The sequence below is a fragment of the Vidua macroura genome, chromosome 1 (assembly GCF_024509145.1).
Source record: "Vidua macroura isolate BioBank_ID:100142 chromosome 1, ASM2450914v1, whole genome shotgun sequence".
In the NCBI taxonomy this organism is placed as follows: domain Eukaryota; kingdom Metazoa; phylum Chordata; class Aves; order Passeriformes; family Viduidae; genus Vidua; species Vidua macroura.
In genome coordinates, this window is record NC_071571.1 from 111016861 (window position 1) to 111043893 (window position 27033).

At 39.1% G+C, this 27033-nt stretch overlaps 1 protein-coding gene across 4 annotated transcripts in view; it reads right to left on the reverse strand.

Moving 5' to 3' along the window:
• Positions 1–24688, reverse strand: part of LOC128818713 (ras-related protein Rab-10-like) — a 32139-nt gene extending 7451 nt beyond the window's left edge. The window contains exons 1-6 of one of the 4 annotated variants that reach the window (XM_053998281.1): positions 24498–24688; positions 18472–18532; positions 15182–15320; positions 7001–7087; positions 5824–5847; positions 2086–2187 (exon numbers count right to left, since the gene is read on the reverse strand). In XM_053998281.1, the coding sequence (XP_053854256.1) occupies positions 2086–2187; positions 5824–5847; positions 7001–7087; positions 15182–15320; positions 18472–18532; positions 24498–24663 (579 nt within the window). In that variant the 5' untranslated portion in view covers positions 24664–24688. Of the gene's footprint in view, positions 1–2085; positions 2188–5823; positions 5848–7000; positions 7091–15181; positions 15321–18471; positions 18533–24497 lie in introns of all 4 variants that reach the window. The other 3 variants (XM_053998273.1, XM_053998291.1, XM_053998299.1) reach the window with 3 other exon arrangements.
• Positions 24689–27033: the final 2345 nt, after the last annotated feature.

Below are 27033 nucleotides of genomic sequence, written 5' to 3' on the forward strand. Positions count from 1 at the left end.
TTACAGAGGATGCATCTCATCAGTCTCTCATCTCATCCACTGCAGAGGGCAGGGAGGCCTGATATCCCCAGGCATAGGTGCCTTGGGCCAAAACACTGTGCAAAGCTGTATCTCCTTTTTACAATCAGCAAATACGTATTTCACCACTACCAAATAGATGTATGACTGAAATTATCTCAGACTGGCATCTATCATGTCATTTTTCACAGCTACTAGTCACACTTGCTACTGCATTTTCCATTCTCCAAAATTTCATCAGTTAGAGGAAGTTAAAATTCAAGTACTACATTCAGATTTCACAGTTTTGTGAACAGGCAAATTATTTTGTCGAACCTGAAAACCATGATGAAACTGTATAGTAGATTTTTTTTTTTCCCCAGCAAACTGTTATCAGGCCAGTGGTAAAACCAATTGGGCTAAAGGGGTTCTTGTTTAAATCAACAAATGCATTTTACTAAAAATGGCAAATTATACACCAAAGTAACAGTACATGATGCCTCATCAGGATTCCAAATATTTTTAGCTAAGGTGAAACATTACTACAGACAAATATGACAAATTCTCATGGGCACATTTTCCAAACACACATACATGCACAGCATACAACTGTTCAAAGCAGCTCTAATTAAAACCAAGGAGTAGTATAGCATGTTCAACGTTGTCTGAATTTTTTTGCCATGTCCACACTACAAACCCCATGAATTTTCATGAAGGTCAGTAGGAATACTGAAGTTTCACTTACTGTAAAGTAAGTGTAGGCAATCTTAATGTGAAAAACACCCAAACATCATTTCTGCATGTGCAGAGAATTCTCTTAGATATCATCCAAACACACTCTGCAAAAATGCTCACTTCACACATATTTGTCTTTGCAGCAGTTATGATCATAGCTATTGTTTTGTAGTTTTCATGTTTCATACTAAAAATATATTCTCTATTTACAGTAGACAATATCTTTTTCATTTACAGCAAAATCAGAGTTATTTTACTTGAGACTTTTTTCCAATAAGCTCAGTAACTCAAGGGTCTGCCATTATCCTCCTGTTTTAAACAATATTTAACTGTTCAGTTGCTGAGCTTCACTTTCATGTCAAAGTAACCAAAAGATTTTTTTGCCTTTTCTTTTTTCTCCCCCAAAATAACCCATTGCAACTTGTGTTACTATGTAGTATGACAGGACCTCGATTTAAAGCAGTCTAACCCTGAGCTGTTATTCTGACCATCCCCTATGGCTACTTAATCACAACACTACTACTTGTGACTTTGTCAGTAATTTTGCTCATTTATCTTTATTATGACTTGAAGAGTATTTGGAGTGGTAGGTTAGTTTTGTACAACTAACATTGGTGATGAATGGTAGTGATAATACATTGCATGAAGAACATCTTTTCATGTCTAAAATAATATTATGCTCCTTAAAAATAAATTGCAATGCAAAACATTTTCAGAGCTAATGAACAGTCAGTCCTACAATTCAGTCCTACAAAAGAATTGCAACTTTGTAAGGACCTTTAAGCCAACACACTCAAGTTAGAGAGATGCTGACTCTGACAGCTACAATATTGATTCTACCACTAATTAACTCAAATCTTTAGGCCCTGATAACTTCAAAAGCACTAGTGTAAATCAGCCAAACAAATAGCTATGAACCTTGGCTAAAACATTTGATTGGTGAACATAAAAGCTCCACTGATTCCATCATCATGCAGCATCTTCACTGTGTGCACACTCTGCAGAAACCTAGAGGAAAAAGGAATCTTCCTGGCACAGAAGTGGAACTACTCGGGAGCTGTTAACCATTCCCTTAAAGGAAAGTACTGGAAATAAAGCTATAAATGTAGTCTTCCTGAATTTTCACTTTCTCCCTCAACTGTATTGCACCTGCTTGCCTGTTCTGTTTTTCTCTTCTCCCTCATGTTCCTCCTCTGTATGCCTGCAGCTACAGGATCCTCCCAAAATATTAACTCCATAATGCAAATACAGCATCAGCTGTGCATTGCTTAAACTATTCTGTAGTTACAACCTGTTTACCCAATCTGTCAAGAAAAATCTCCCATCTTCTTTTTCCTTGGAAAAGAAGCCTACCTTTTCCAGGATTTCCTTAGTCAAGACTGAGAATGCATGCTCAATGTTCACGTTTTCTTTAGCACTGGTCTCAAAAAATGGCATTCCAAATTCCCAAGCAAGCTGAAAAACAAATGTAGGAAATGGGATGAACATTCTTTAGGGAAAAAAAAACAGCTCCTAATACTAGTAGCAAGCAATATGAAGGTGTTCTGACTGCTAACACACTATAAAAACACTAATTAAGTACAAGACTGCTCAATAAAGTACTCTATATTCATCCTCAGTTTATAAAATTCAGGTACCTTTTAAAACAGTCTTCTTAAATTTTTTGTGTTTTCAAAACAGCTTTTTTAACCAGTCTTTACTTGCAAATGACAAGAATAAAATCCAGTGAGTCTGTTCTCAGTGTTTTGATTTATTTGGAAAATGAACTGTCTCCTAAGCAATTATTTAGAGGAAAGTAATGGAGTGCCTGCAGATAAAAATATGACAAGAACTGTTGAAAAAAGTGGCAGAATGAAATATAAAAGAAGAGATGTTCCTTTATGCTAGACAGAGAGAAACACAGAGATAACAGGCAAGCAAAGAAAACATATGCATGCAAAATGGTATTATGGTAAAAGGCAAAGAGAGAAATACTTAGATGGGCAGCATAGACTTTACATTGGTTGGTTTTCTTTAATTTACTCCTGTTGTCTTATTTCCAGTGTATTTCCATTACAGATAGCTTTGAGTTATGTTGGTATGAATAAAAAAAACCCAACACAATATATATACACAATAATCAGACTTCAGAGTTTTAGTCAAAATATAATAAAGATTACACTTAAGGTTAAAAAAAAAAAAAGTAAGCAAATTTGTTTCCTTTACAAAATGCTACAAGAAATTGTAGTTCTGAAAATAAAGATGAGATCTAACTGATTCATTAAACAGGGACCACTTCATAACTTCATAAGGGATTCTGAAACTCAGTGGACTGCTGTGAACTGTTTTCAGTACTGCAGCAACTTGTTAAGATCATTCAACTATTGCCAGTACAAAACAATGATGCATAAGGGTTCATAAAGAAAAAGACAAGCAATAAAAGAATACTGGGCTAATAAAGTAGAGAGAGCTACTGGCTTGATGATTATAAAGTACACAGAAACTACTATTAAATGCCCTTTTCCTTCCTTGTATCATGTAACAGGTTCCTAGAAGTTACCTATGTACAAACTCTGATGAACACAAACCAACCCTTTAAATCATGGAATCGCAGAAATAATTTTGAAAGACAACCCCACTTGAAATGATGCTACTGCTCACGCAATATTAGGTCAGCCGTGGCTTTGCCTACAGAAGTCTGGAAATCCACCAATGATGGAGATTCTGTAGCCTTTATGGGACCCTCTTCCATGGCTGCATCAACATTCTAGTGCAACTGGTTCTCCTCAACTCCAACCTGAACCTCCCAAGCCAGGACTTGTGTCTGCTACCCATCTGTTTATTGCCTGTCTCTACTGAGAAGAGTCTATTTCTGTCATTCCTTTAGTGTTACTTCAGTTGCTGTAGACCAGTAAATGCTCCTTAGCCTGCTGTTTATCCAGCTCCCTCTCCTCATGGAATACCAGTACTAGACCCCAATCACCTTCATACCTGTCTGCTGGACCAGATGCACTTTCTCAATACCCTTCTTGAAATGGGAGAGCCAAAGCTGTACACAATATTCCATGTGGCCTTGTCAGCACTAAGTAAGGGGGGGGGTAGTAATTTCCCCAGATCTGCCATCCATTATCCTTCTAATGTAGCCCAACACATTAAAAGCCATGAGGGAACACTGCTGACTTATATTCAAGCTGGTGTTCACTGTAACTCATCAGTCTTTCGCCACTACTCATGCCTTGGATTATTCCATCACAGGTGCAAATCTTTGCACTTCATGAACTTCATTAATGTTTCCACTGGCCCAGTTCCCAAGTTTACCAAGGTCCCACAGAATTGGTGTTATCCCATGTGGTGTGCCACTCACACCCCTTAATCTCATGTCACATGCAAATCTCCTTCTATCATCAGCCAAATTACCAATGAAGATGCCAAACAATGTGACTGAGGCAAGGCTGACTGCCTATAGTTTTCTGAACCTTCTTCCTTGCCTTTTTTAAAAGACATGTCATGGCATCTTTCTAGTCAAAAGGGATCTCTCCCAGCCACCATGATTTTTTGGAGTTGACTTACAGGGGTTCAAATCACAATGATCAGCTCTTTCACCACAACTGGGAGAACTTCACCACGTCTATGGGTGCATCCAACTTTCCTATGCAATTTCTAATCCAAAGCTTTCCCACTGCTGGCTGACCTGCTCCTTCCCAGTACCTGCAGAGGCCTGGGAGCAAGCTCTATTTGTGAAGACCAAAGAAAAGAAAAATCAAATCAAACAAAAAAACCTTGAGTACCTGAGACTTCTCTGTATCATGTTACTACATTGCCTACTACATCTCTCAATGCACCCCCATTTTCTCTATATGTGCACAATATTGGTCACAGAAGATTGATGTATGCATTTTTTCACTTTACCCTGCATACTGCTAAACTCTGTGGCAAGCAAGTCCTCCAAAAATATAGCTCAGTGGAAAAACCCCCACTTGTCCAGTGGTAAAGCAGTTTAAAGTATGAACATGTATTTGGCTACTCCCTCTCCAAAACACAACAGAAAGGTGTATTCAGATAACTACTTTTTTTTTTTTTCTTTGGGAGCATCTTGAATAGATCCATAAATAAAATACCTAAATATATTTACAAGCCTGTGGGAACTATGCTACTGAGAAACAATATTTTATAATATCCTTGATAGCAGTTTGGAGAACTTGTGTGAAATAAGCTTGTATCTTACCATCAACAATAAAATAAACAATGCTAATACTACTTCCTAGCAAAGTGCTGGTATGATTTCTTAGTGCTGAATCAGAGAGACATGTCTGAAATACTCTGAAACGGTGCAGAGTTCTATTACATGTGAAAAATCAGCTTTGAGACTATAAATCAGCTACAGCTATGAAGACAGCAAAAGCAAAAAAAAAGGAAGATTTTACTTGGCTTTTTCTGTTAGAAAGATTTGATAGGAGAAAACCAGCCACATTTTACCAAGTCATATAACCTTCAACATTTTTATCTTTCAATGAAAAAGATAATCATATTGGGGGGTGAACAGAGAAGCCCAAGAAGGTTGAGTTAGAACTTTTATCTAAGTGAATAAGAAGCAATTAATACAAGAAAATTATACTTCATAGTATAGTATCAATTTCTGAGTGATCACAATTACATAAGTTTGTACAAAATGAATTATTACTTAATTTTGCAAAAAATTTCTCAGCATTAAACTGAAATGAAATTATATACGACAGCCACTCAGTTATAACAGATTTTTACAGAAATGCCAATATAGATGATGAGATTCCCAGGGAACCTAGAGTTCTTCTGTGCAAGAGACTGAACAGAACAACACTCAAAGCTCATACTATCAGGGTAATATGAAATATGTAACTACAAATCATTATTTGTCAAAGTTAGAACCAAACTGTTTTTCCCTCTTAATTAGGATATTTTCTTCTTTAGAGTGAGAGGACAATTAGTGTCTCTCTCTCTCTCTGCTAATGGAACTTTCTCCAGCACATTCACTCAGATCCTTTAGCACTTGTAAATCATATTAAAAGAAGAAATAGTATAACAGAAGAGTTGCCTTGACTCAAAGCACAGGCGAAATCTAGAAAGCAGACTCACTGGGGAGGAGATGATGATTTCTTTCTGAAAAAGAAAATACTACATTAAGAGGAATTTTGGTTGCATGGTTAAGAACCCAGAAGTCAGAAAACGTCATGGTTAATATCCTAAACAAAACCCTATTACTGCCCTCTGGTGCACATGCATCCAGTGACTCTCTAGGTTTCTGACAGTGCATCCTTTGTGTGAGACTACAACATGTATTTTTCAGCAACCTTATTCCTTGTACACAGATACAGTACATTAACACTGAAAGCATCTTGCATGGGAACTATGAACTCTCAGGAGTGTAATATTGTCCAAAAGTTGATGTTACTTTTTTAAAGTTTCCTAATCTGGGATTATATAATTGGCAAGAAGTTATCAGTGTGTTTTTCTTTAAACATGAGACATCCTGCTTGACTCATCATGCCTGAAAGCATAACAGGAGGGCTAATTCCAAGTTCCAGAGAACAGATGCATACAGTTTCCAGCAGCAAAATTTACTGGTATATAGGACATTTAATGGTATATAGGACATGCTGTCCTGCAATATTTAATTATTATCCCAATTTCTTCTGTCATGGCATGGCTTCTGAATTTCCTCACTGGCTCTCAGTGAGAGACTTTTGCCATCCCCTTTAGAACAGCACTCCCCACTTATTAAGTTCTTCCCCCACCCATGATCAGCAGCTAGAAACTCTACTGTAGTCTCAACTATACGTCACATACACAGTTTTGGGGAGCTGGATGTTCAGTATTTGTCCAGTCTTATTTAAGGCTATTCAAGAGACAATGCAAATCACTTTGCACAGACTGCCAGAATAGTTCTTTATAGTCAGACTGTAGCAAAAATACCACTGATGGGTGGTATCAGAAAAATTATGCAGAATGTATTTCATTTTAATATTCTACATTACAACAGTACTCTAAAAATGCACTCTATATAAGATTTCTGTTGTTAACACCTAAAACTTTTAAAGTACATTTTAACCCTTAAAAGAAAAATCAATATTCTGAAGAGATCAGCAAGGGATTACTTAATGTATTTCTAGCACTCTAGAACTTCACAGCTGTTCTTCTAGAGCCAAGTCCTAATAGAACTTTTGGAATTCAGGAGCTTTTTACTATTTTCAGTTTAATAGCTCAGTCACATACTAAGAAACTCAGGAGGACACAAAGAAAGTACTAAAGATACCTTTTCTCCTTTCTGTTTTGGAACTACCCGTTCTGACTCCTTATCACACTTGTTGCCCAACAGTATTACGTCCACTTCATCACCTGCCTTCTAAAAGAGAACCAGCATTAATAAATGTCAAGTAAGAAAAAAGCAAACAACAAAAGCCCTTCACCTTCAGCTCACACTAACCTTCAGCACTCCATTTCCTTGAAAGTAAAGGCTAAATTCTCTCATGACCTTCATATGTGCAAATATTTACCACCAGTTACTGGGATTTGGAGGAAAACAGCAAGAATGCAAAGAGCAGAAAAAAGCTACTTGGAAGTGCCATGTGTAATTTCCAAACTCTTTTGTAAGATATAAAGTATACGGTGCATGGGCACCATCTTCTGATGAATGCTCCAGCTTGAGGCTTTAAAGTGACTGGAAATGCCCTGAATTCACAGACACTGCCCTACTAAAAGTAATAGATTCATAGATTAGCATATGACTCTAGTCTACATCCAGACTCACAAGTAAAGGGAAGGAATTTGCTGCACCTGAAAGAGCACCTCTCTGTGCTTCACTTTTGCACACAGACAGTAAAATTACTTTCAAAGTGTTCAAACTCAACATAAAAGTTTGATTATTCCAAGACACTAGGAAGAAGGCAATAGATTTTAATGAAGTAAAATTTTAAAACCTCATTGATTTCAAAAGGAAGAAAAATCTACCTTTTTGACCTTGTCTCCTTCTCTGTTCCTCTAATCCACTCGCCTTCATGATGACTGTGAAATGCACTGGGTTTCTCACATCAGTGTTATTTTAAGATAAGTCATTGTAACTATATGTGACTGGAATAATGACAAGGAAAGGGAATAATTCTGCAACAGCATGTGGAATTTGATAACTGACATTCGTTGTCAGTTGTCATAATATTTAAAACCACTTCTGGTGCTTAAATGGAGGACACTGAGGGTCTCAATCTACAAACAATTGAAGCTACTGTAATCTGATGCTATGGTTTTTATTCTGGAGGTACATGCTCCCACAGCTTCCCTGATGACTCAAAAAGCCTGGTCTCAGGCTGCAGATCTCGCTATAGGGACTTTGATGAAATCTCTGATCTCTGTCAAATGCTTAACTTTTGGAACTTTGCCATAAGACAAAATCCATCACAACCACACAGAGAAAAACCTCTATTCATTAAAGGATGAGAGAACACTATTTTTAGTCTATTTCTACTTTTATAACAATTTGAAGACTTCATTAGTAGCCACAATTTAATATTAAGGAACACTATTTCTTTTTTCTTAATCCATACTCCTTAGAGTCATCTAGACTTATTTCATACCCACAGTTTATTAAAATGAAGTAAACTTCATAAGATTACAAAGTAGAGGCCTAATATAATGAATTATTCTAACCTGGATTAATAGACCAAAACATTGACTGTTTCAGAATGCATTGAAGCTTCACTCATTTAGATCAGTGGCTCTCTACATAAAACCACATACATCAGTCCCAAAATAGGGTAAATACACAATTAAATCTCATTACGTAATCAACCTTTAATTTGGAATAATACTGAAGGTTGATGGAAGGTTTTACGAGTGACATTTGACTTCACTGTGAAGTTAAAGTCTAGAGGGAAATACTTGCATACTGCATGCACAAACCCACTGAATTAATTCTGTAACTTAATTTCTGTATTAACAGCACAAATTTTTGTAGTAGGAACATTCTTTCTAAACAGCTTCAAAAAATAACAAAATTTAAACAAGGTTTGAGGTACCAGGCCTTTTAGCTAGTATTTTTAGTACTACTATTAATAGTACTACTATTAACACTGTGAAGTATTTACTTCTGCAAATAACTATTTCTAGATTAGTACAATGTATTAATGTATTTTCACTTTGTCTGGATCCTTCACCAAAGCACTTCCAGTTCTCCTTTTTTAAAGATGGTATCTTGCAGTTTCTTGCATTTAGAAAACTGAAGATTGTTAGTCAAAATGATGTCCATTTTAAATTCTGAAAATTGATTATGTATGACATCTTAAAAAATTAAGTCAATACAACTAGGCAGTAGTTTGACCATGTGCTCAGCTGGCATAAAAACTGCAAAGGCACACTGGCCAAAAATATGGCTTTTCAGTGCTTCCAAAAGCTTGCTGTATATTTTCATGCTCTGTTATTTATAGCTCAGGAATAAGCTTTGCAAATGCAAAATCTATAGCTAAAAAGATGAGGGTTATTTTACAGTTGTTAAAATCCTATTATGCAAGTCAGCACTGAGTAAGCTCATAGACTCAGGAAACATTTTCTCCCCATTTATGAAGTACTATTAAAAATCATCAATTTCATCAAGGCAGAAATATTTTTTTTCCAGATAAAGTTTTACTCTGGTATCTCAAAAATGACAATTTTTGGTTCATTCTCTCAGTTTTTCTTGGTGTTTTAACATTTCAAAGTTCACATTTTACTGAAGGTTAAAATAAATATAATCTGAACCTGGAGAATACCTACACTACTTTATTTTGAAAAGGAAAACATCATCATTGTATTTTTCAGAAAGAATGGAGCCAAGAGATTTACTGAGACTGACCAAGTCTTCTCAAATGTTTGGCACAGCTTGGAGCCACCAGGTTTTGGCAGAAGGGTTTTTCTTCCACTGGGTTCCCAGGCAGCTGGATCTGGCAGCAGCAGGAGCCAGGCTGCTCTGAGCAGTGGCCACGGGAGGGAGCAGCAGCAGAGCCTCAAACTGAGCGGTGCCACATCCTGGACTCAGAACACTGGACACTCACATCACAGTACCACAGTCTCTGTAGCACACTACTGATAGGGGCCACCCTCCTGTGCCCTTCACCCCACTGCTTAATGTCCACCCAGCCAGGGAAATACACAACCTGACTATGAGGCTATTAACAGAAATCAAAGATGCAAAAGCAAAAATATCTTGCTCAGTCCTTTTGTATGCAATTTGTCTGGGGATTTGGGTGGGATTTTTTTCAAATGTTAGGTCTTCTTTCCCTACAGTTTTTATTTTCCAGAAGTGCTGTGAATTTATGTGAGTATGAAAAGTAGCAGACACCTCTTCTGTGAGAAAACGACACTATATCTGTACTTACAGACTATTGAAGAAACTATCCCTTCACTTCTTAAATGGTGAACACAGACTACCAAGAATGATCCCAACCTCCCCTGCAGCAAACTCCCCATGATGATTATGAGCTCACTGAGACTCCTTGTATAAAGCTATCTATCCAGGGATACATCTTCCAGAACACCACCTTGTCCCTTCACCACATCTCCAGGATGTAGTTGTGAAGGGCTGCATGATATTGATTACTCATTAATACAGTTTGAAAAGGCAACAGAAGTTTGTTTGTAGGTCCAAACAGTGAAACTGAGAACCCATACCTGAAAAATAAACTATGGGAATTCTTAAATAGTCGGTATTTGAGGAAGAAATGTAGCTTTTCACATTTGAAGAAGATGTACATGGTCAAACATCAAGATGGAGGCAGAGCTGAAGAAGGCAATAAAACTGGAAAACGTCTTACTCGTTAGACAATGACACTAGAAACCTACCCTTTGTAGTACTGAAGAATAATTTGTTAGAAATAGAATGTCCTCAGAGACTCTTTGAAAGCATCACATGGGCAGTGTTCATATTAGGATTGGTAAACATGTCTCTTTCCACATACTTTCCTAAGTGCCACCTTATAACCTTAATTACAAATGCCTGGTTTCCAGGACTTCAGTGGAAATAAATGAATGATCAAATTTATTTGTCTACTAGCAAATTTAGAATGCAGTAGATATAAACCAATTTATCCCAAAGCCAACCTAGGACTACAGAAAAACCAATTTAATAAAATTACAAGAGCAAGAATTTTAAGTTCTCATCAGAGCCATAATGACAAACCTATCTATGAAATGGGACAATTTGATGTTTTGACATTAAGCTTTCCCATCTGAGGGAGAAAAACTGAGAAGAGTTTCAAGTCAAACTAATTTACATTTGTAAAGCAGTTTGCTGTGCTGCTTTTATTTAAGTATGATGCTGAAAGATAGTCTAGTCTCTCAAAGGCACCAGATGGAACCAAACCAAAAAAGGGCACTATGCAGAAATGGCAGCAACTCAACAATACATACTGTTCACATCCTGGTTCATACCTCCAGGTAGGACAAATAGAAAGATAATGTTTTAAAAAACACTAAACTACTGTCACCAAGACTTGCACAAGAAAAGAAAATTATCTTCTCCATGCAGAAAATTCTGTGATGGCAGACAATTACCAGCACAGAGATAATTGTTAGGAGCTGGTATCACCACCTTCATGGCCACATCAGGAGACTGGCACCATTAAAACCAATTCAAGGTATTTAGAAGTAAATTAAGACCTACCATCTATGTCAACCATTTTTGGAGACCCAGACACCATGTGTGAATAATGGAGTGATTTAGGTTGGCAAGGACTTCTAGAAGCCAGCTGGTCTAGTCCTCCACTCAAAGATGGGCCAACTTCAAAATCAGGTCAGGTTGCTCAAGGCCTTTTTGAATGGAGTTTTAAGTGCCTCATTTAAGCGATCCTTTCTGGGCACCTATTTGAGCATTTGAACCACTCTGTTGTGAGGAACCTTTTGCCAATGTTAGTTGGAATCTTGTTGAAAACATCCTGGAAAAAACTGTTTTCTGCAAAATTATTTGGTACACAGCTGCATGTATTTATTTAATTTTCAAAGGCCAAGCAGCCTTTCAGCCTTTCAGAACAGGTGCATACAGTAGCTAAAAGCCATGTCAGCAGGAGGAACACTTTAATAAATTGAACACAACCTGCAATTCTACAAATAAAGAATGGTTTCAGGTTCTAAAGTTATCTTCCTGCAATTATCATGCTCCTAATGAATGCATTACAAATCCAATATCCCTATATTGGACTTGCCAGTAATGTCCTAAAATATTAATCTATGCATGCGTATATTTTTTCTAGCAAGCTTTTAAAAAGTACAGTTATGTTAATTTCCTCTAGTTCTGAATTCAAATTTTACAGCAATACAGAGATGGAAGCATATTTGTGTCTTGTACTTCCTTGGACAATAATTCATTTTTAATAGTGAAGTTGCTGTATTCCACACTTAAACTAACCGAAATATAATGAGAACATTACTGGTAATCTGATTGTAATTGCACTGACTGGCCAGTTTTTATAAAATCAATGGGAGTTTTTAAGAATACTAAATTGCTTGGATTGTTATTTTCAACTGTTGCAAAAATGGCTTAGCACACTGAACAGATTTTTAAAAAAACTTTCCGTTTAAAATCTTTATGTGCAAAGAACCAAAAAATGAGAGCATAATGTAATAACTGAATTGCCTCAAAAATTCCTGTTTGACTGGTTCAGGTGCAAGCTTTACACCTATTAGTCTGGTATTTAGTGAAGTCTGTATTCTCTCTGTTTCCCTTTTAAAAACTTCTTTATTTTTTCTACGCTTGCATATTTTAAATGGTGCTGTAGCAACAGTCAGTTTGATTCTGGGCATTTGTAGGGAATTAAAAACTGGTTTGCATTCATAGACCAAAGCAAGTGCAAGGAATGTCACCAACCTCCAGGAAGTAATTAATTTTCATGAAATGCCCTGTCTTTTAACAGTTATTGCTTAAAAACATTTCTTTTGCAATGAACAGCCCCATATATTTTAACCAAGACACTTCAGAAATTGATATCCCACTAGGACTAAATTAAATTTTTTATTACTATCTAGTTCTATTACAACACTAATTGCTAGTTTTGAGATTGGTACAATCAATCATGCAATTTACATTCCTAGAAATTGTTTTAGATTGAGTATTTTTCCATTTTTTAAACTTTAAACTAATAGAAGTACCTTCAGGGGTTAAGATTAAACAGTCTAAGTATTAATACCTTGAGTACATCTACATGAAAGCTTTTAAGATGTCACAAATGGAAAGCAGGCTTGTGCAGGTGTCATTTCCTGATTCACTAAATTGGATCTAAACCTATATGGTGGCCACAGGAGCTAGTCTCATCCTTCCCTCCACCCCAGCCATACAGCCTGATACCTGCTTGCTGTTTATGGCTGTGCACTGTAGCCCACTGAATCAATCACCCTGTTGATCTAACTGGAGATGACAGGACAATATGACCCCTTTGGAGCCAGTGTGTAGCCAGAACAATATTTTACGTTGAAAGATGATTGATAGATAGCTAGACAGACAGACAAGATAGATAGATGGATGCAGATAATCTACATTTTCAGATTTCAGGTAACAGTAAACCTGCTATCATACTGTTTGCTGAGATAAATCTTTGTTAACCATGAAACTTTACAAGAAGTGGCATATCTTGCTGTGACTTTGTTTGGCCAACAGAAGAAAGACACATGCTTTTCTTAACAAAATAATAAAACAGATGTGTTAGTTTAAAGTGTGTGCAGACAAGCCAGTAAGAATACTGTGCCATCAAATCTCCTTTGTAACACATTACTGAAGTTAGGCCCTGTTGCCACTAAGACTTTTAAGATGGCTCTAAGGTCAAGAACAATGATTTACTATGTCACCAGAGTAATGTTTTTAAAAGTGACATAATGTGAATGTAATGTTTTCCTAAGAGTATGAGATATCCCATGTATATATTATTGGATATGTGATCATGTGTAGTTCATTAATTCAGCTGTATACTGAAGCTGTGAAGAGAGAAAATAATGCATTTGATGGTTTTATTTCAAAACCCCTTTCCCAAGATGAAAAGCCCCCTTTCCCATCCATCCCCACCAAATCACAAGAGTATTTAAAAACCTGCCTTAAACTTTACTTGATTTTGATCAATGGAGAGCACTACCTTGCTTATATTCTTACACTAACTTCCACAAGCATACTAACTCTACAAACTGCTGTGCTACTGCTGAGGGGCAATCACTGCTCCCTACACCCTCCTCAGGAGGGAAAGTAGATCTGAAAGATACTGATCTTTTTTCCATGGTATCAAAAGACAGGACACATGGGAATGGCTCAAAGTTGTGCCAGGGATATTCAGACTGGACATTGGGAAGCATTTCTTTACTGAGCTGGTGGTCAAACACGAACAGGCTTCCTAGGGAGACGGTCAATTCCCCAAGCCAAATTAAGAGGCATCTGGACAATGTTATTAAGAAATAACATAATTTAACTTTTAGTCAGCACTTAAGTGGTCAGGCAGCTGGACTGGGTGATCATTGAAGGTCCCTTACACCTGAACTATTTGATTCTATTCTAAAACTGCCTTGCCTCTATCTAATAAAGAACACATCAAGAGAGACCTATCAAAAAAGACTTGGAATACAGGGTTAGTCATCTGAATGATGTCGTGTCTAAGGGCTTGCCCACTCCTCCCTCCCTTCACATGGTTTCCAGACATTCTTCTTCTGGCCTTCCTACTCCTACCTGTTTACCTTACTGCAGCTCCAGTAAGTGTCAGACCTTTCTATGAGCCTCTCAAGCTCACTAATAGAGCAGAAAAACCACTCAACTTCTTTTGCTGTGTTAGTTTTCTACCACATTAGGAAGTCAGAGTGAAGCACAGAGGGCTCTGACAAGGTCCAGCAGGAACACATAACCCTGTCTGGCAGCCATGTGCTGTTGAATCACTTCCTATGTCACATGAAAGCACGTATTTCTGGCTGCAGCACCATGAGCAGCTGAGCTAACCAAACAGCCTCCCACCCCACTTCCTCTCTCTTGAAATCATCCTCTCCAAGAATATGCAGCAAGGACAAAGAGGATATTTAATTCCTTTGATCTCGGGATGAGATAACTACACTGAAGTAATGAAATTAGGAAAGGGAAATCACTGGCTGTGATACGGAATTTTGATATGGAATCTAATTAAAATCCCAGGATGAGCTCATGCAGACTGATCTATGCATAGCCACACCAGTGACAAGAGCACCATAACACAGCATGCACAAAGAAGGATTGGAAGCTATGTTTTAGAAGTACTTCAGAAAACATTCCTCCATCAACATGGGCTTGCCTAAATATAAACCATGTTCCAGTTTCAGATGACAGTAATTCTACTATCATACTTTGTGCTGAGTTAAATGCAAGAAATTCTGGTTAGAAACATACAGGAACAAGAATACATCTCATGCAGTTGTTTAAAATGACACATTAATTACTTTCATTTAGCAATCAATCGCTGACAGATATATTTACCTCATATATGTCATTTATCCATACTGTTATACTTTGAAAACTCTTCAGATTTGTGATGTCATAGACGAGAACAAAGCCTTGTGCGCCACGGAAATAGCTGGTACTAAGTGTATGGAACCGTTCCTGGCCAGCAGTATCCCTGAAGGAAATGGTAACAAATCACACACACACAAACAAATAAACAAAAAAGAGATGATCAAACTGCAGAATCCCCAAGAAAGATTACTTTACTTTAAGGAGTGTTGTCCAAATTTTAAATTATGTACTCTAACACGAAAAGAACAAGAAAAAATACAGATGAAAAAAAATCTGGGTGCCACATATAGCAGTAAAAGAAATAAACTGGAAATTTATTCTGAATAATACAGACCTACTAGGGAAGCCAAGCCAGTGGCTGAAACTTGAGATTAATATCAAGCCCACCATTCCTTCTTTATATATATTCAGGTGATAAAAAGATCAGATGTCAGACGACATCCCCATATTTTGACAAGCCTTTTGTAAACAGTGATACAAACAACAACCTGGTTTAGATGGAAGAGAGGTTTAGGGAAAAGGCCATAAAATATATGGACACAGCGATTCTTACACATAATACCAAAACCTGAGTAAACAAACACAAATGGGATCCCTCAATCTGCTTCAGGAGATGTTGGCTACAAAGTAGCCAAACCTGAAATGTTTCTACACTACCACACCAAGCAAAAGGAACAAATGAGACAAGCTCCAAGCTTTGTCCCAGTCCCAGACACATGACATCAATGGCATAAGTGAAACCTGGTAGGAAATAAAATGAATAAGGAAGGTGCATGCCCAGTCAAAGCAAAGTCAGGTGACATGGAAAGAATACAGAGATTCTGTTTGCTACTGTAGGGAGAAAATTTGTGTGGTCAAAGCTACACTGGAGTCAAAGCTGACAGAAACATGGGAGACAATAAAAAGATTTTTCAAATCTATGAATGGCAAAAGGTAGTGCAGAAATAACATCAGCTCATTACAGGATGAGGATGGTCACCTCACCTAGAGGGACATGGACAAGTAGAGGTGTTTAATGCATTCTTTGTCTTCAACACAGATGACAGACCAAGGGAGTCTCAGTGCCCTGAGCTGGAGGACCATGACTGTGAATGATTGACTCCTAGTCAACCCAGAAACTGTGTGGGATCTGCTTCTCCAGCTGGATCCCTACAAATCCATGAGGCCTGATGGGATTCATCTGAGAATTCTCAAAAAGCTGGCTGATGTCATCACAAAGCCTCTTTTAATTTTTAGGCAGTCTTGGGAGTCTGGAGAGGTCCCAGATGACTGGAAGCTGGGTAAAGCTGTCACAGTTTTCAAGAAGGGCAAGACCCTGGAAACTACAGGCCTGTCAGTCTCACTTCTGTGCCCAATAAAATAATGAAAAATATTATTCTGGGAGATACACCTGGATGACAACACAGTCATTGGTCACAGACAGCACAGCAGGCCAAAGTCCAGCTTGTTGAACCTGACTTCCTTCTATAAAATGGTAATCCACCTAGTTGATCTAGGAAAGCCAGTAGATATGGTCTCACTGAACTTCAGCAAAACTTTTGGTAGTGTCTCCCACAGTACCTTCCAGACCAAATGTCCAGCACACAGCTGGATAACCATGTGGAGTGATGTGTGAGCAGCTGGCTCACAGGTCAGGCACAAAGGGTTACAGTGAATGGGGTCACATCAGGCTGGGGTCAGGTCACCAATGGGGTTCTGCAGAGCTCCATCCTCAGCCCGGTTCTCTTCAACATCTTCATTAACCACTGGGATACAGGATTCAAAGGGACACTAAGTAAGTTTGCCAAAGATACTAAATTGGGAGAAGCTGTTGACTCCCTCCAAAGCAGAGAGGCCCTGCAGAGAGACCTTGACAAATGAGAGGACTGGGCAATCACCAACTGCACGAAGTTTAACAAGGGCAAGTGCCGGATTCTGCACCTGGGACAGGATAATCCCGGTGGTGTGTACAGACTGGGGAATGACTTACTGGAAGGCAGGGCTGCAGAAAGGGACCTGGGGACCCTGGCCACTGGCAATTTGAACATGAGCCAGCAGTGCCCTGGCAGCCAGGAGGACCAAACATGTCCTGTGGTACATCAGGCACAGCATCCCCAGCCAGGCAAGGGAGGGGACTGTCCCACTCTGCTGTGCACTGGAACAGCCTCACCTCGAGTGCTGGGCGCAGTTTTGGATACCACAATATAAAAAAGGCATTAAGCTCTTAGAGAGCATCCAAAGGAGGGGCATGAGAATAGGGGAAGACATACAAGGAGTGTCCGAGGTCACTTGGTTTGTTCAGCCTAGATGAGACTGAAGGGAGACCTCACTGCAGTCTATAACTTCCTCACAAGGGGAAGTAGAGGGGCAGGTACCAATATTTTCACTCTGTGTGAAGAGTGACAGGACTTGAGGACATGGCCAGAAGCTGAGTCAGGGGCAGGTAGGTTGGCTGTCAGGAGAAGGTTTTTCACCCGGAGGGTGGTTGGGCACTGGAACAGACTCCCCAGGGAAGTGGTCACAGCACTGACCCTCACAAAAGTTCAAGAAGCATTTGTACAATGTTCTCAGGCACATGGTGTGATTCTTGGTGCCCTGTGCAAGGCCAGAAGTCAGACTCAATGATCCTGATGTGTCCCTTCCAACCCAGCATATTCTATAATTCTATGAATTATGCCTTAAGAAAACTATAACCAAGCCTCTATTATTTTTGCATTAAAGCCTCAGATGGAATAAGTGCAGATCCAATACCAGTCAGATAATTCATTTACAGATTTACTCCTTGACAAGTTAAATACTGGTATATAGAGATAATCTTCAGTATTAGATGCCAGATGTCAGAAGCCCTACATAACCTTTAGAAAAATTTCAAAACCAAAAATAGTGTACATTCCCAAAGATTCATCTTATCAAAAGTAATTTCTCTTGGTGACCCTTTTGAACATACATTTGATGGGTAATGAAATGTAACATCTTCTTCCTTTGTCACTTTCCTCAATGTTCCTATACAATTAAATACACTTCATACGGATCATAGATCTGCACTTGTTTGTATGCTGCAAGTTTTATTGCTCATGCAACCCAGTGACAATCCTCTTTTTAACTTCCATTAGCTGTTGCAAGAAAATACACTCTCCCAGTCTAAATTCAAATTTTAAAATTATCTAGTAGGAGCACCTGCACATTATGAAGACACACAATTAAAAGTAGATCAGATTTTTCATATCATAATGCAATTTAGTTGGCTTTTTTTTGTGATACTAATTAAAACTTACCATATTTGAAGTTTCACTCTTCTATCATTAAACATTACTGGCTTTACTTTAAAATCAATGCCTAGAAGAAAAAAGAAAAATCTGTAACATTTCTCATAATAACATGGATTCCCTTTGAAGATTGTTTCTCAGCTCTAGTTATCACGCAATTTCAAACAGAAAGTGAAAAGGAACAATTCCATAGAAAGAATAACTAACCAACCCTATACATGCAAAATGGAAGCTTTAAAGGAAATTATTCACTGCTGAGTGCCAATACCTTGCACAGATACAATACAAAGCAATGCCAATACCAAGCAAAGAAGGGGCAGGTCAAAGCAAAGGTGAAGATACTCTGAAACTACAATTAAGCATTACCATGGATTGGCAAGGGACGTGACAGCAGTTTCATGGCCTATGCACAACAGTACATTGTGCAAATACAATGGTGATTTTCAAGAGCATGGCAGCTATGAGTGGGAAGGTAAAATTGCTTACAAAGCAGCTGTCACATGTGCAACACAATTTTTCTGTCCTTACTTCCAAATCCCTAAAAAAGAAAATCCAGGGTTACATGAGCAGAAATAGGACTTGCCTGTACGCATTAAGTGCAAAGACAAACATACATGGGATTTAATTAAAAGTGAACAGGATTGGCTCTACAGCCTCAATCAGATCCAGAAAGGCAATGCTAGAAGCAAGTATTAACACTTAACATCAATGCAGAATGTTGTCTCTACATACACTACAGATCCTTCGTCAGAGACATCTTCCTTATGATTTATAGCGTTTTCCTTTATTGAATTGTCAAATTAGTACTCCAGATGTGTTAGATGATACCTAGATTTATGAGCTGTTGAAGTTCCAGTTCTAAAATAAGAATCTGCCAGCTATCAGCTGCTATCTTAGAATGACATATTTTTGCAGAGTAAAGCATTGTTTCCCCTATTACTTAATTGCTGAAGTTTGAAATACCATTTGATAATTTCTATGATTGCTTTCCCTTCCCCCCCCCCACTGAAAAACAATAAGGTTCTTTTTGTCAATTATAGTAAATGAAGTTAAGGTAACATCGTGACAGCTGACCATACTGTATGGGCAAAATTCCATAAGATCAAAGAACAGCTACTTAAAATGGCAGCGTCTTTTCACTAGTAGTAATGTCATTTGAAGGAACCAGACAGATTAACAAATCACAAAAAAAATAAGTTAATACCACTGTATTTCTGTAAGAATGTACAAGCCAAATTACTTTATCAAAGGAAAGCACCCATGGCAGCAAACTAAAAGTGCAGAGGAAATGCTCCCTTCCTTTAGGACAGATGTCTTGTGCACAAAATTTTGACAAGTACACTCTCACATGCATGCACTCACATACACTTTCAATGCCATTACCATTTTTTTGTGTGTATGTGGTAAGGGAATTGAGGTGGATTTCAAAAATTATTATGATAATCATGTCCTTCACTTGATGAATTTTCATTGAAGCTTCAATGAAAAGGAAAGATGAAATAATATAATTGGTATCTGTAATTAATATTACACAAAGCTTCCTTGATGGAATTAATATTGTGAGAAGGAAATGTGATTTAAGTAAAATTTGCTCATGTAAGGTGAAATTCCAATGTGATGGAAAACATTTGCTCCTGAAATTCACATGGTTGTGTTTAATTATCTGTATCATTTTCTACAATTGATGTTGAAGCAGTTGAGAGGGACAGAGTATACACTGTGAGGCTGGAGTGTCACTTACAAATGGTGCATTGGGAACACAGCAAAAAATTATAGTCCAGACATGGATTCCCAGAACTATAGGGAAAAGTTCTTAGTTGACATACATTTTAATAATAAATTGCTATAAGCTTTAAAAAAAAAAATTGTAAAAAAGGGAAGCAGAGTGCTGAATCAGACTAAAACTTAATCTAAATTAAAATCAGGCATATTGACTTCTTAAGTCAACTTCAAAATTTATTGACCTGAAAGGTCAATGAATGTTAGTGAAAACCAGAAGTCAATATGTTCTGCATGCATGAATTGTTCATGTCTTTATATGAAATTTCCAGCAAACTTAGCAAATTGGAAAGACAGAAAAGAAAAATGAGATACACAATGCCAAAGACAGCTCACAGATTTCAGATGCTTTTAAGGCCCACCTGGTATACAACATGATCAACATAACAAAGCAAGCATTGATTACAGCTCTTGAGATAAATGTTATTGGAATGCAACAGCATGTACTTGCTTCTTTTAGGCTGTCAAATAAAACCAAGAAGGGGAATGCTGGGTGCAAGCTCTAATTCTGGTTGTTATTTCCAACTTTTATAGCCATGAAAATTTATTTTCTTTGCATTTCAAAGAGTAAAAAATGCCCATATTAGGACTGAGGAACCTTAAAGACAATTAAATATAAAAAGTATAAAAATAGTCAGCTACAGGGTAATTCAGCTGTGAAATGCCCCTCTCTTCCCTCCCTTTGGCCAATTGTAAAAGTCCTTTCCAAAAAGGTCTTTTGCAGCTGGCCAGGAAAATTAGAGCACACTTTTCACCCAAACAGAGCTGGTGGGTTCCTGATAGAAAATGCTCAAAAACCTGTATCTATCCAGAGAAAATGCAAGTTTGAGTAGCTCAGCAGGACACAACAGTGAAAGCAGGGACAGAGGGTGGTGAATGCCCCTGTGCAGGCTCTACCCAGCCCACTGCCTGTCATACAGCATCTTCAACTTCAGGAACAGGGAAGCAGTTCCTAGCAGCTCCTGTGCCCAAACTGGGCAAGTGCCCAGTGAGATGTGGTAGGTTGAGTTTCCACTGTTACTCCTAACCCGTACTTAACCCCTCCTAATCGCTGGTGCATTACTTGCATCACATTATTTTCTGAACATATCGAGAAATGTCTGAAGCAGAGCGGTGTCTGAGCAGTCACAAGTACTGGTAATTCCTGGTTTGCTGAGAAAAGCAACTCATGGGATAAGATGGCTTGTTAGAAAAACAAGAGTGACAAAAATATCCAGTTTTGTTAAAAAAAAAATTAAGATGTGGATTGCTATTAGTGTTCTTAACACAGGACATACTTACTTTCAATATGGTTCATTTTTGTTGATTACTTTATTCCCTTCTAAGGTAAATATCAGGGAATCTACATAGACTTTTTAATCCTAATGTTGAAGTACCACTTTAAACTATGACAGATTTGGGAGGACTCACAGCTCTGCAGAAATGTTTCTCACAGAAAACACATGTGCTGAAAGACCACAGCGACTGTAATACAGCAAAACAATCTCACAGCCCGTGAGATCGCAATTCTGTTCACTGGTATGCAAGGAGGTTCTTCTGTTCATAAACCTCTATGACTTTATACGCAGTACCATTGTATAAACAAAAGCATTTATTCTTTATAATCTATTCATAATACAATGCATCCACCTTATGATGTGTGTAAGTTTAATTAGAAAACTATAACTGCTGATAATTTATCCAAACTATGCAATTGAAGAGGAGGAAGGGCACCCAGCCTTGAGTGTTTAAGTGCTGCATTAAAAGCTTTCAATGAAAATTTACAGTGGATGTATTTTTTGCATTTTCTTATAAAATACATAATTTTAGAAAAGTTCACTACTACCAGAGCCTACTACAAAATGCTTATCAGGCTTTTTCCCCAGCAATAACACTAGGAATTTTCCTAGTAACACAGATCTGTGATTCATGATGACATAGAAATGAGACTTTCAACTACCTTTTAACTTCTGTGCCTATGACTCTCTGCCACCAAGGAAGGTGATGGTGTATGATTTTGTCGGGGAACTGAGGAAGTTGCAAGACTGCACAGTCGGGATAATGTTCCTTCTACTCAAATCACCATTTCAATTGGACAGATAAAGTGAAAAAACACCTGACAGCAGATGAGCATTTAATAGGCTGTACAACAGAAAGGATCATTTGACTGAGCTTGTATGAAACAGGCATCCAGATAAAACCAGTTATTTGTTCTGTTGGTATCAACAGTGAGGAAGAAGACATCAAAAACTGAGAAAACACTATGTGTCTTCTTCCTTTACACCACTAGGAGCCACAATCTCTAGGGCATCCTCTCCATTGCAGCTGTCACAATGAAAAAGGAACCTTCCACTTCCAACATTACTCTTTTGGAAGACATCACTCATAATCCCATTTTTTTTCAAAGTCCAAGCTCTAAAACACATGGTAAAATGGAATTAAATGGAACATAGTATTTCAGAAATAACATTAAAAACACATTCAGGAACAAATACCATGTTTGGATTATTCATTTATATTCCAGATAAGCATTTAAAAAAAAAGTTCTTAAATATCTCAATAATATGTGTCACTACTGAAACTAAAGAGATTAATCTTAGTCCATAAACTGTCCCAAAAACTATTATCTTAATCATCCCTTGAAATAGTTCAAGTCACAAGTTGGCATATATATTCTAAATATCATTATCATATAAAAGTTTTTTCAGTCTGCAGTGGACTGAGTCAGGAGTAAAAGAAATTATGTCCCAAAATAATAACCTGATGGTCAGGAATCTCAATGTCAAGCACATCTTAATGTAAAGCACAGCAAAGCTGTTATTTTTATAGTCACTCTTTGGGCTTTCTTGCTAAGCCTGGCAACAAGTTGCCTATTATTAGCATCAATTTACTGACTTTACTGTTAGTTGTGTTCTTCCCTCTTCGTCTGTGCTGCTTTTAGAAACTGCTTTGTAACACAGGGCAAGAAAATAAGAAGTGGGTAAAGTTCAGCCATTCTTATGTAGGCAGGTCAAATCATCTCGTGTACATTAAGTATTCCCTGGACCAACTACTGCCACAGCTACTGTCTGGTATTGAATTCCACTATGCCAACTTCTCCCCAGTTGAAAGATGTGTAAATGAACCATGCAAATTCCAAATGCAGGAATACACAACTTCCTGGCATAATTTAGTTTTCTCTTAAAAATCAAATTAAATCAAAGAAAAAATATTCTTACACGCAAACTCTTAAAAATGAAAATTTCCTGATGAGGATTTGGGAGAACACATCTTCATGCTGGAGACAAGGTTTTCAGCATGTGGACAGTCATCCTGCCATTCCCCACGGCACTGTGGGCCTGGGAGTGCCAAGGCAGTGGGGAGCTCCCCATCACCTGCCAGCTGCAGCATGTGGCGCCAGCGCAGAACTGACATGGTCTGGCAGGGTTAACTATTTCCATCATAGCAACAGCTCTGCTTTAATCGTCACGCACACTGCTAACTACAGTAGAAGGTATCTTTATACCATTAAAGTTATAAACACAAAGTTAAAGCCCTTTCTAGCCTGAAATATTGATGAACTGGGCTTTTTACTGACATCTGACAACTCCCTGAGGGAGGCGGTAGCCAGGTGGGGATCGGCCTCTTCTCTCAGGCAACAGGTGACAGGACAAGAAAAATTAGCCTCAAGCTGTGCCAGGGAAGGTTTAGGTTGGACATTAGAAAGAATTTCTTCACAGAAAGCGTGATTAGACATTGGCATAGGCTGCCCAGGGAGGTGGTGGAGTCACCCTGCAGATGTTTAAGACCGGACAAGGCACTCAGTGAATGTCTGTTTGACACGGCAGTGTTTGGTCACAGGCTGGACTCGATGATCTCAGAGGTCATTTCCAACCTAGCTGATCTGGGGCTCTATATTTTTTCCCTGCACCTGCACCGATGTACAGCAGCAGGGCCTCAGTGGGCAATAAGAAACCGTGAGAAACAAGTCTTCACAAGTTTACACCAGGAGCAGGTTCCCAATGCCCAGACGAGAGCAAGGATAGAGTAACAAGCCAGCGCTTTCCAGCGGCTCTGGAGCCAGTGTGACACGTCCTGACACCACGGCAAAGGTTTAAGCTACTGGACGCGGCTGCACACCAGCACGGCTCAGCGCAGAGAGGTTCGACACCTCCCAGCCCGGCGGTGCCGCGCTGACAGCGCCGGTCTGGGCGCGTGTGAGCCGCGGGCACCGAGGAGGGAAGGGCGAGGGGCGGCAGCGAGGCGGGCGGAGGCGCACGGAGCCGGCGGGCACTCACCGATCGTGGCCATGTACGAAGTGGCGGGAGAGCCGGCGGGAGGCGAGCCGGGCTCCATGTACCTGCGCACGATGGAGGTCTTCCCCACGCAGGATTCTCCGGCCATGACGATTTTCACCAGCAGCGGCCGCGGCTCCGCCGCGCCGCCCGGCCCCAGCCCCGCCATGGCGGGCGCCGAGTGCTGGCCGGGCCGGGCCGGGCCGCGCCGGGGCGGGGCGGGAGCGGGCCCGGAGCCTCCTCAGCGCCAGCCACTGCCCGAGCCCGCGTTATGAAATTATGCAAAGATACACTTTTTTTGTTTGTTTTTTTTTAAAGAACTTTCATCACCAGGGGGGAAGCAGGGAACTTTCACAACCCCCATGACGCTTCCTCCGTGAAGTACAGAAATAAACAGTCTGGTTTCACATTGCTTCTTAGCGTTAAGTCAGAGGCAGAAGAAACAGGTTTTAAGATTTTCCTCTTTTTCACTTTTAACTTGTTGTCATCTGACAGTGAAAGTAACCTGTAACACACACACACAGAAAAAAAAAAAAAAAAAAAAAACACAAAAAAACCACAAAAACCCTGTATCTATAGTGAAGGTTTGCTCCATGTGTGTCTGGATGTTTTTTTTTTAGCAGAATCCCACATTGTCCAGATTATAAAACCCATGGCCATTAGCCAGCATGCACACGGAACTCATCCAGTGTCATAAATTTAGGAACAGGATATATTTGAATGAAAAGTGCTAATGTACATTTGTGATTATTTGTGTCTATCTAAGCCTGCAATGACTTCCCATGGGATTTCACATTGTCACCTTCAATCCTTCAAGCAACAGCTTGATGAGTTTATGTATCAGAGCTGTAGACGTGACACACTCGCTTTTTGTGGAGAACAATTTAAGACTCGGCGAGTTCCACCTAGCATGGTTCAGAATTACAGAATCAGGACCATCAAGGCTGGAAGAGCCCTTTGGGATCATCCAGTCCTGTAATCAACCCAGCACTGCCACTGTAACCCCTAAACCACTAAACTGTATCACCAGCACCAGATCCAGATGCCTCTTAAAATACCTCCAGGAATGCTGACTCCACAAATGTCCTCTTATCAAAGGTGAAGTATTATTTCAGGCTTATGTCCCCTTCACCCCTTACTCCAACCTGCACCTCAGCTTGCCAGTATTGGACTTGGCGACTTTTAGGACTTTGTGGTAGAAAATCTCCAAAAGATGTCATCAACCTGTTTCTCAGTCAGTGCAATTTCCTTCACTGATGGAAAAATGAGAATTTCTGCTACAAGCTGAAGAATAAGGAGTAGGAAACAACAGATGAAATCAACTACTGAGTTTGGTGGGCTTTTTAGGAGCGATCTCTTGAGATGTGACTGTGTAAAAAATACAAGGCTAGAAAAGAAGGCATCAGTTAAAGTGTTTCCATTAGGGACAGAGTAAGGTTGTGTATTGTTGAGTCTGAATACATTCTTGAGCGACTGTTGGTGGAATAAGTTGAGCCCACAGGACACTTTCAGGTGACACATCACATTATGAAGGTGTTTTGGAAGCCTGACTTGTACAATAAAGCAGCAGGCATGTGGCTTGCTTAGGTCAACAAAATAAAGGCGAGGAGGGAATATGGTTACTCTTTGTCAGGAATTCAACTAAAAGGAGGCAAAAAAAGCTGCATAAAATAAAGAATAATATAGTGAATAGATAGATATACATTGACTATGAATATGGCTAAAGCAAAATTTGTGAGGGTTCTAATGATATTTCAGAAAATTCTTGCAGTTGAGGTAACTGGGAGAAAATTCTTCATAAATGCAAAATGAGAAGAATGCGTTAGGGGGACTGTAACTGCCTGCAGTAGGGAAGGACTGGATTTCAGAAACCAGAACACTTGCTGTGAGAAAGATCCCCTGCTGTCTCAGCAGCCCCATGAAGTTCTGCTTCCCCCTGCAGAAATTGGAAGTTACCATTGTTTATCCCGAATCTGAGGGAAGATGGGGTACTGGCGTCTTCTGCTATTTCTCATGGGTCAGAGGCAATGACATCTATGGGGGAAGTCCAACACAGATCATGTAACATCAGCAGGCACAGACGAGTGCCTGCAGCCAGCTGTGCGTCAGTCCTGCTCTGCTCCCTCTGTCAGTGAGGCTGCTGGAGCGAGGACAATGGTGCTGTGTCCTGTGATGGGTGCTGTAGCAGGGGTTGGACAGATGCATGCGTGTGGGCAGCACACTGCCTTACAGATACACCATAAGGGTTTGTCTTTACCGTGGAGCCTTCTCAATTGTCTGCTCTGAGGTTGTCCTTCTCAAAACAGCTTTCTTCAAATGCAGGCAATGCTGCAGCTGCCTGCAGCAGTTAGATTTACGTGTTAGCCTAGACTGATGGTGTTAACAAGGATGCTACATTAACTCAGTCTTTACCCTTTGCTGTCTGTCAGGCCAACCAATTTAAATAAAACGGCTCTCCATAGCATTTTGTACATTCAAGTGTTGATTTATGAGCCATACGCAAGGCAGGATTCTAGCCAAATTCCTAATGAGACTCCAA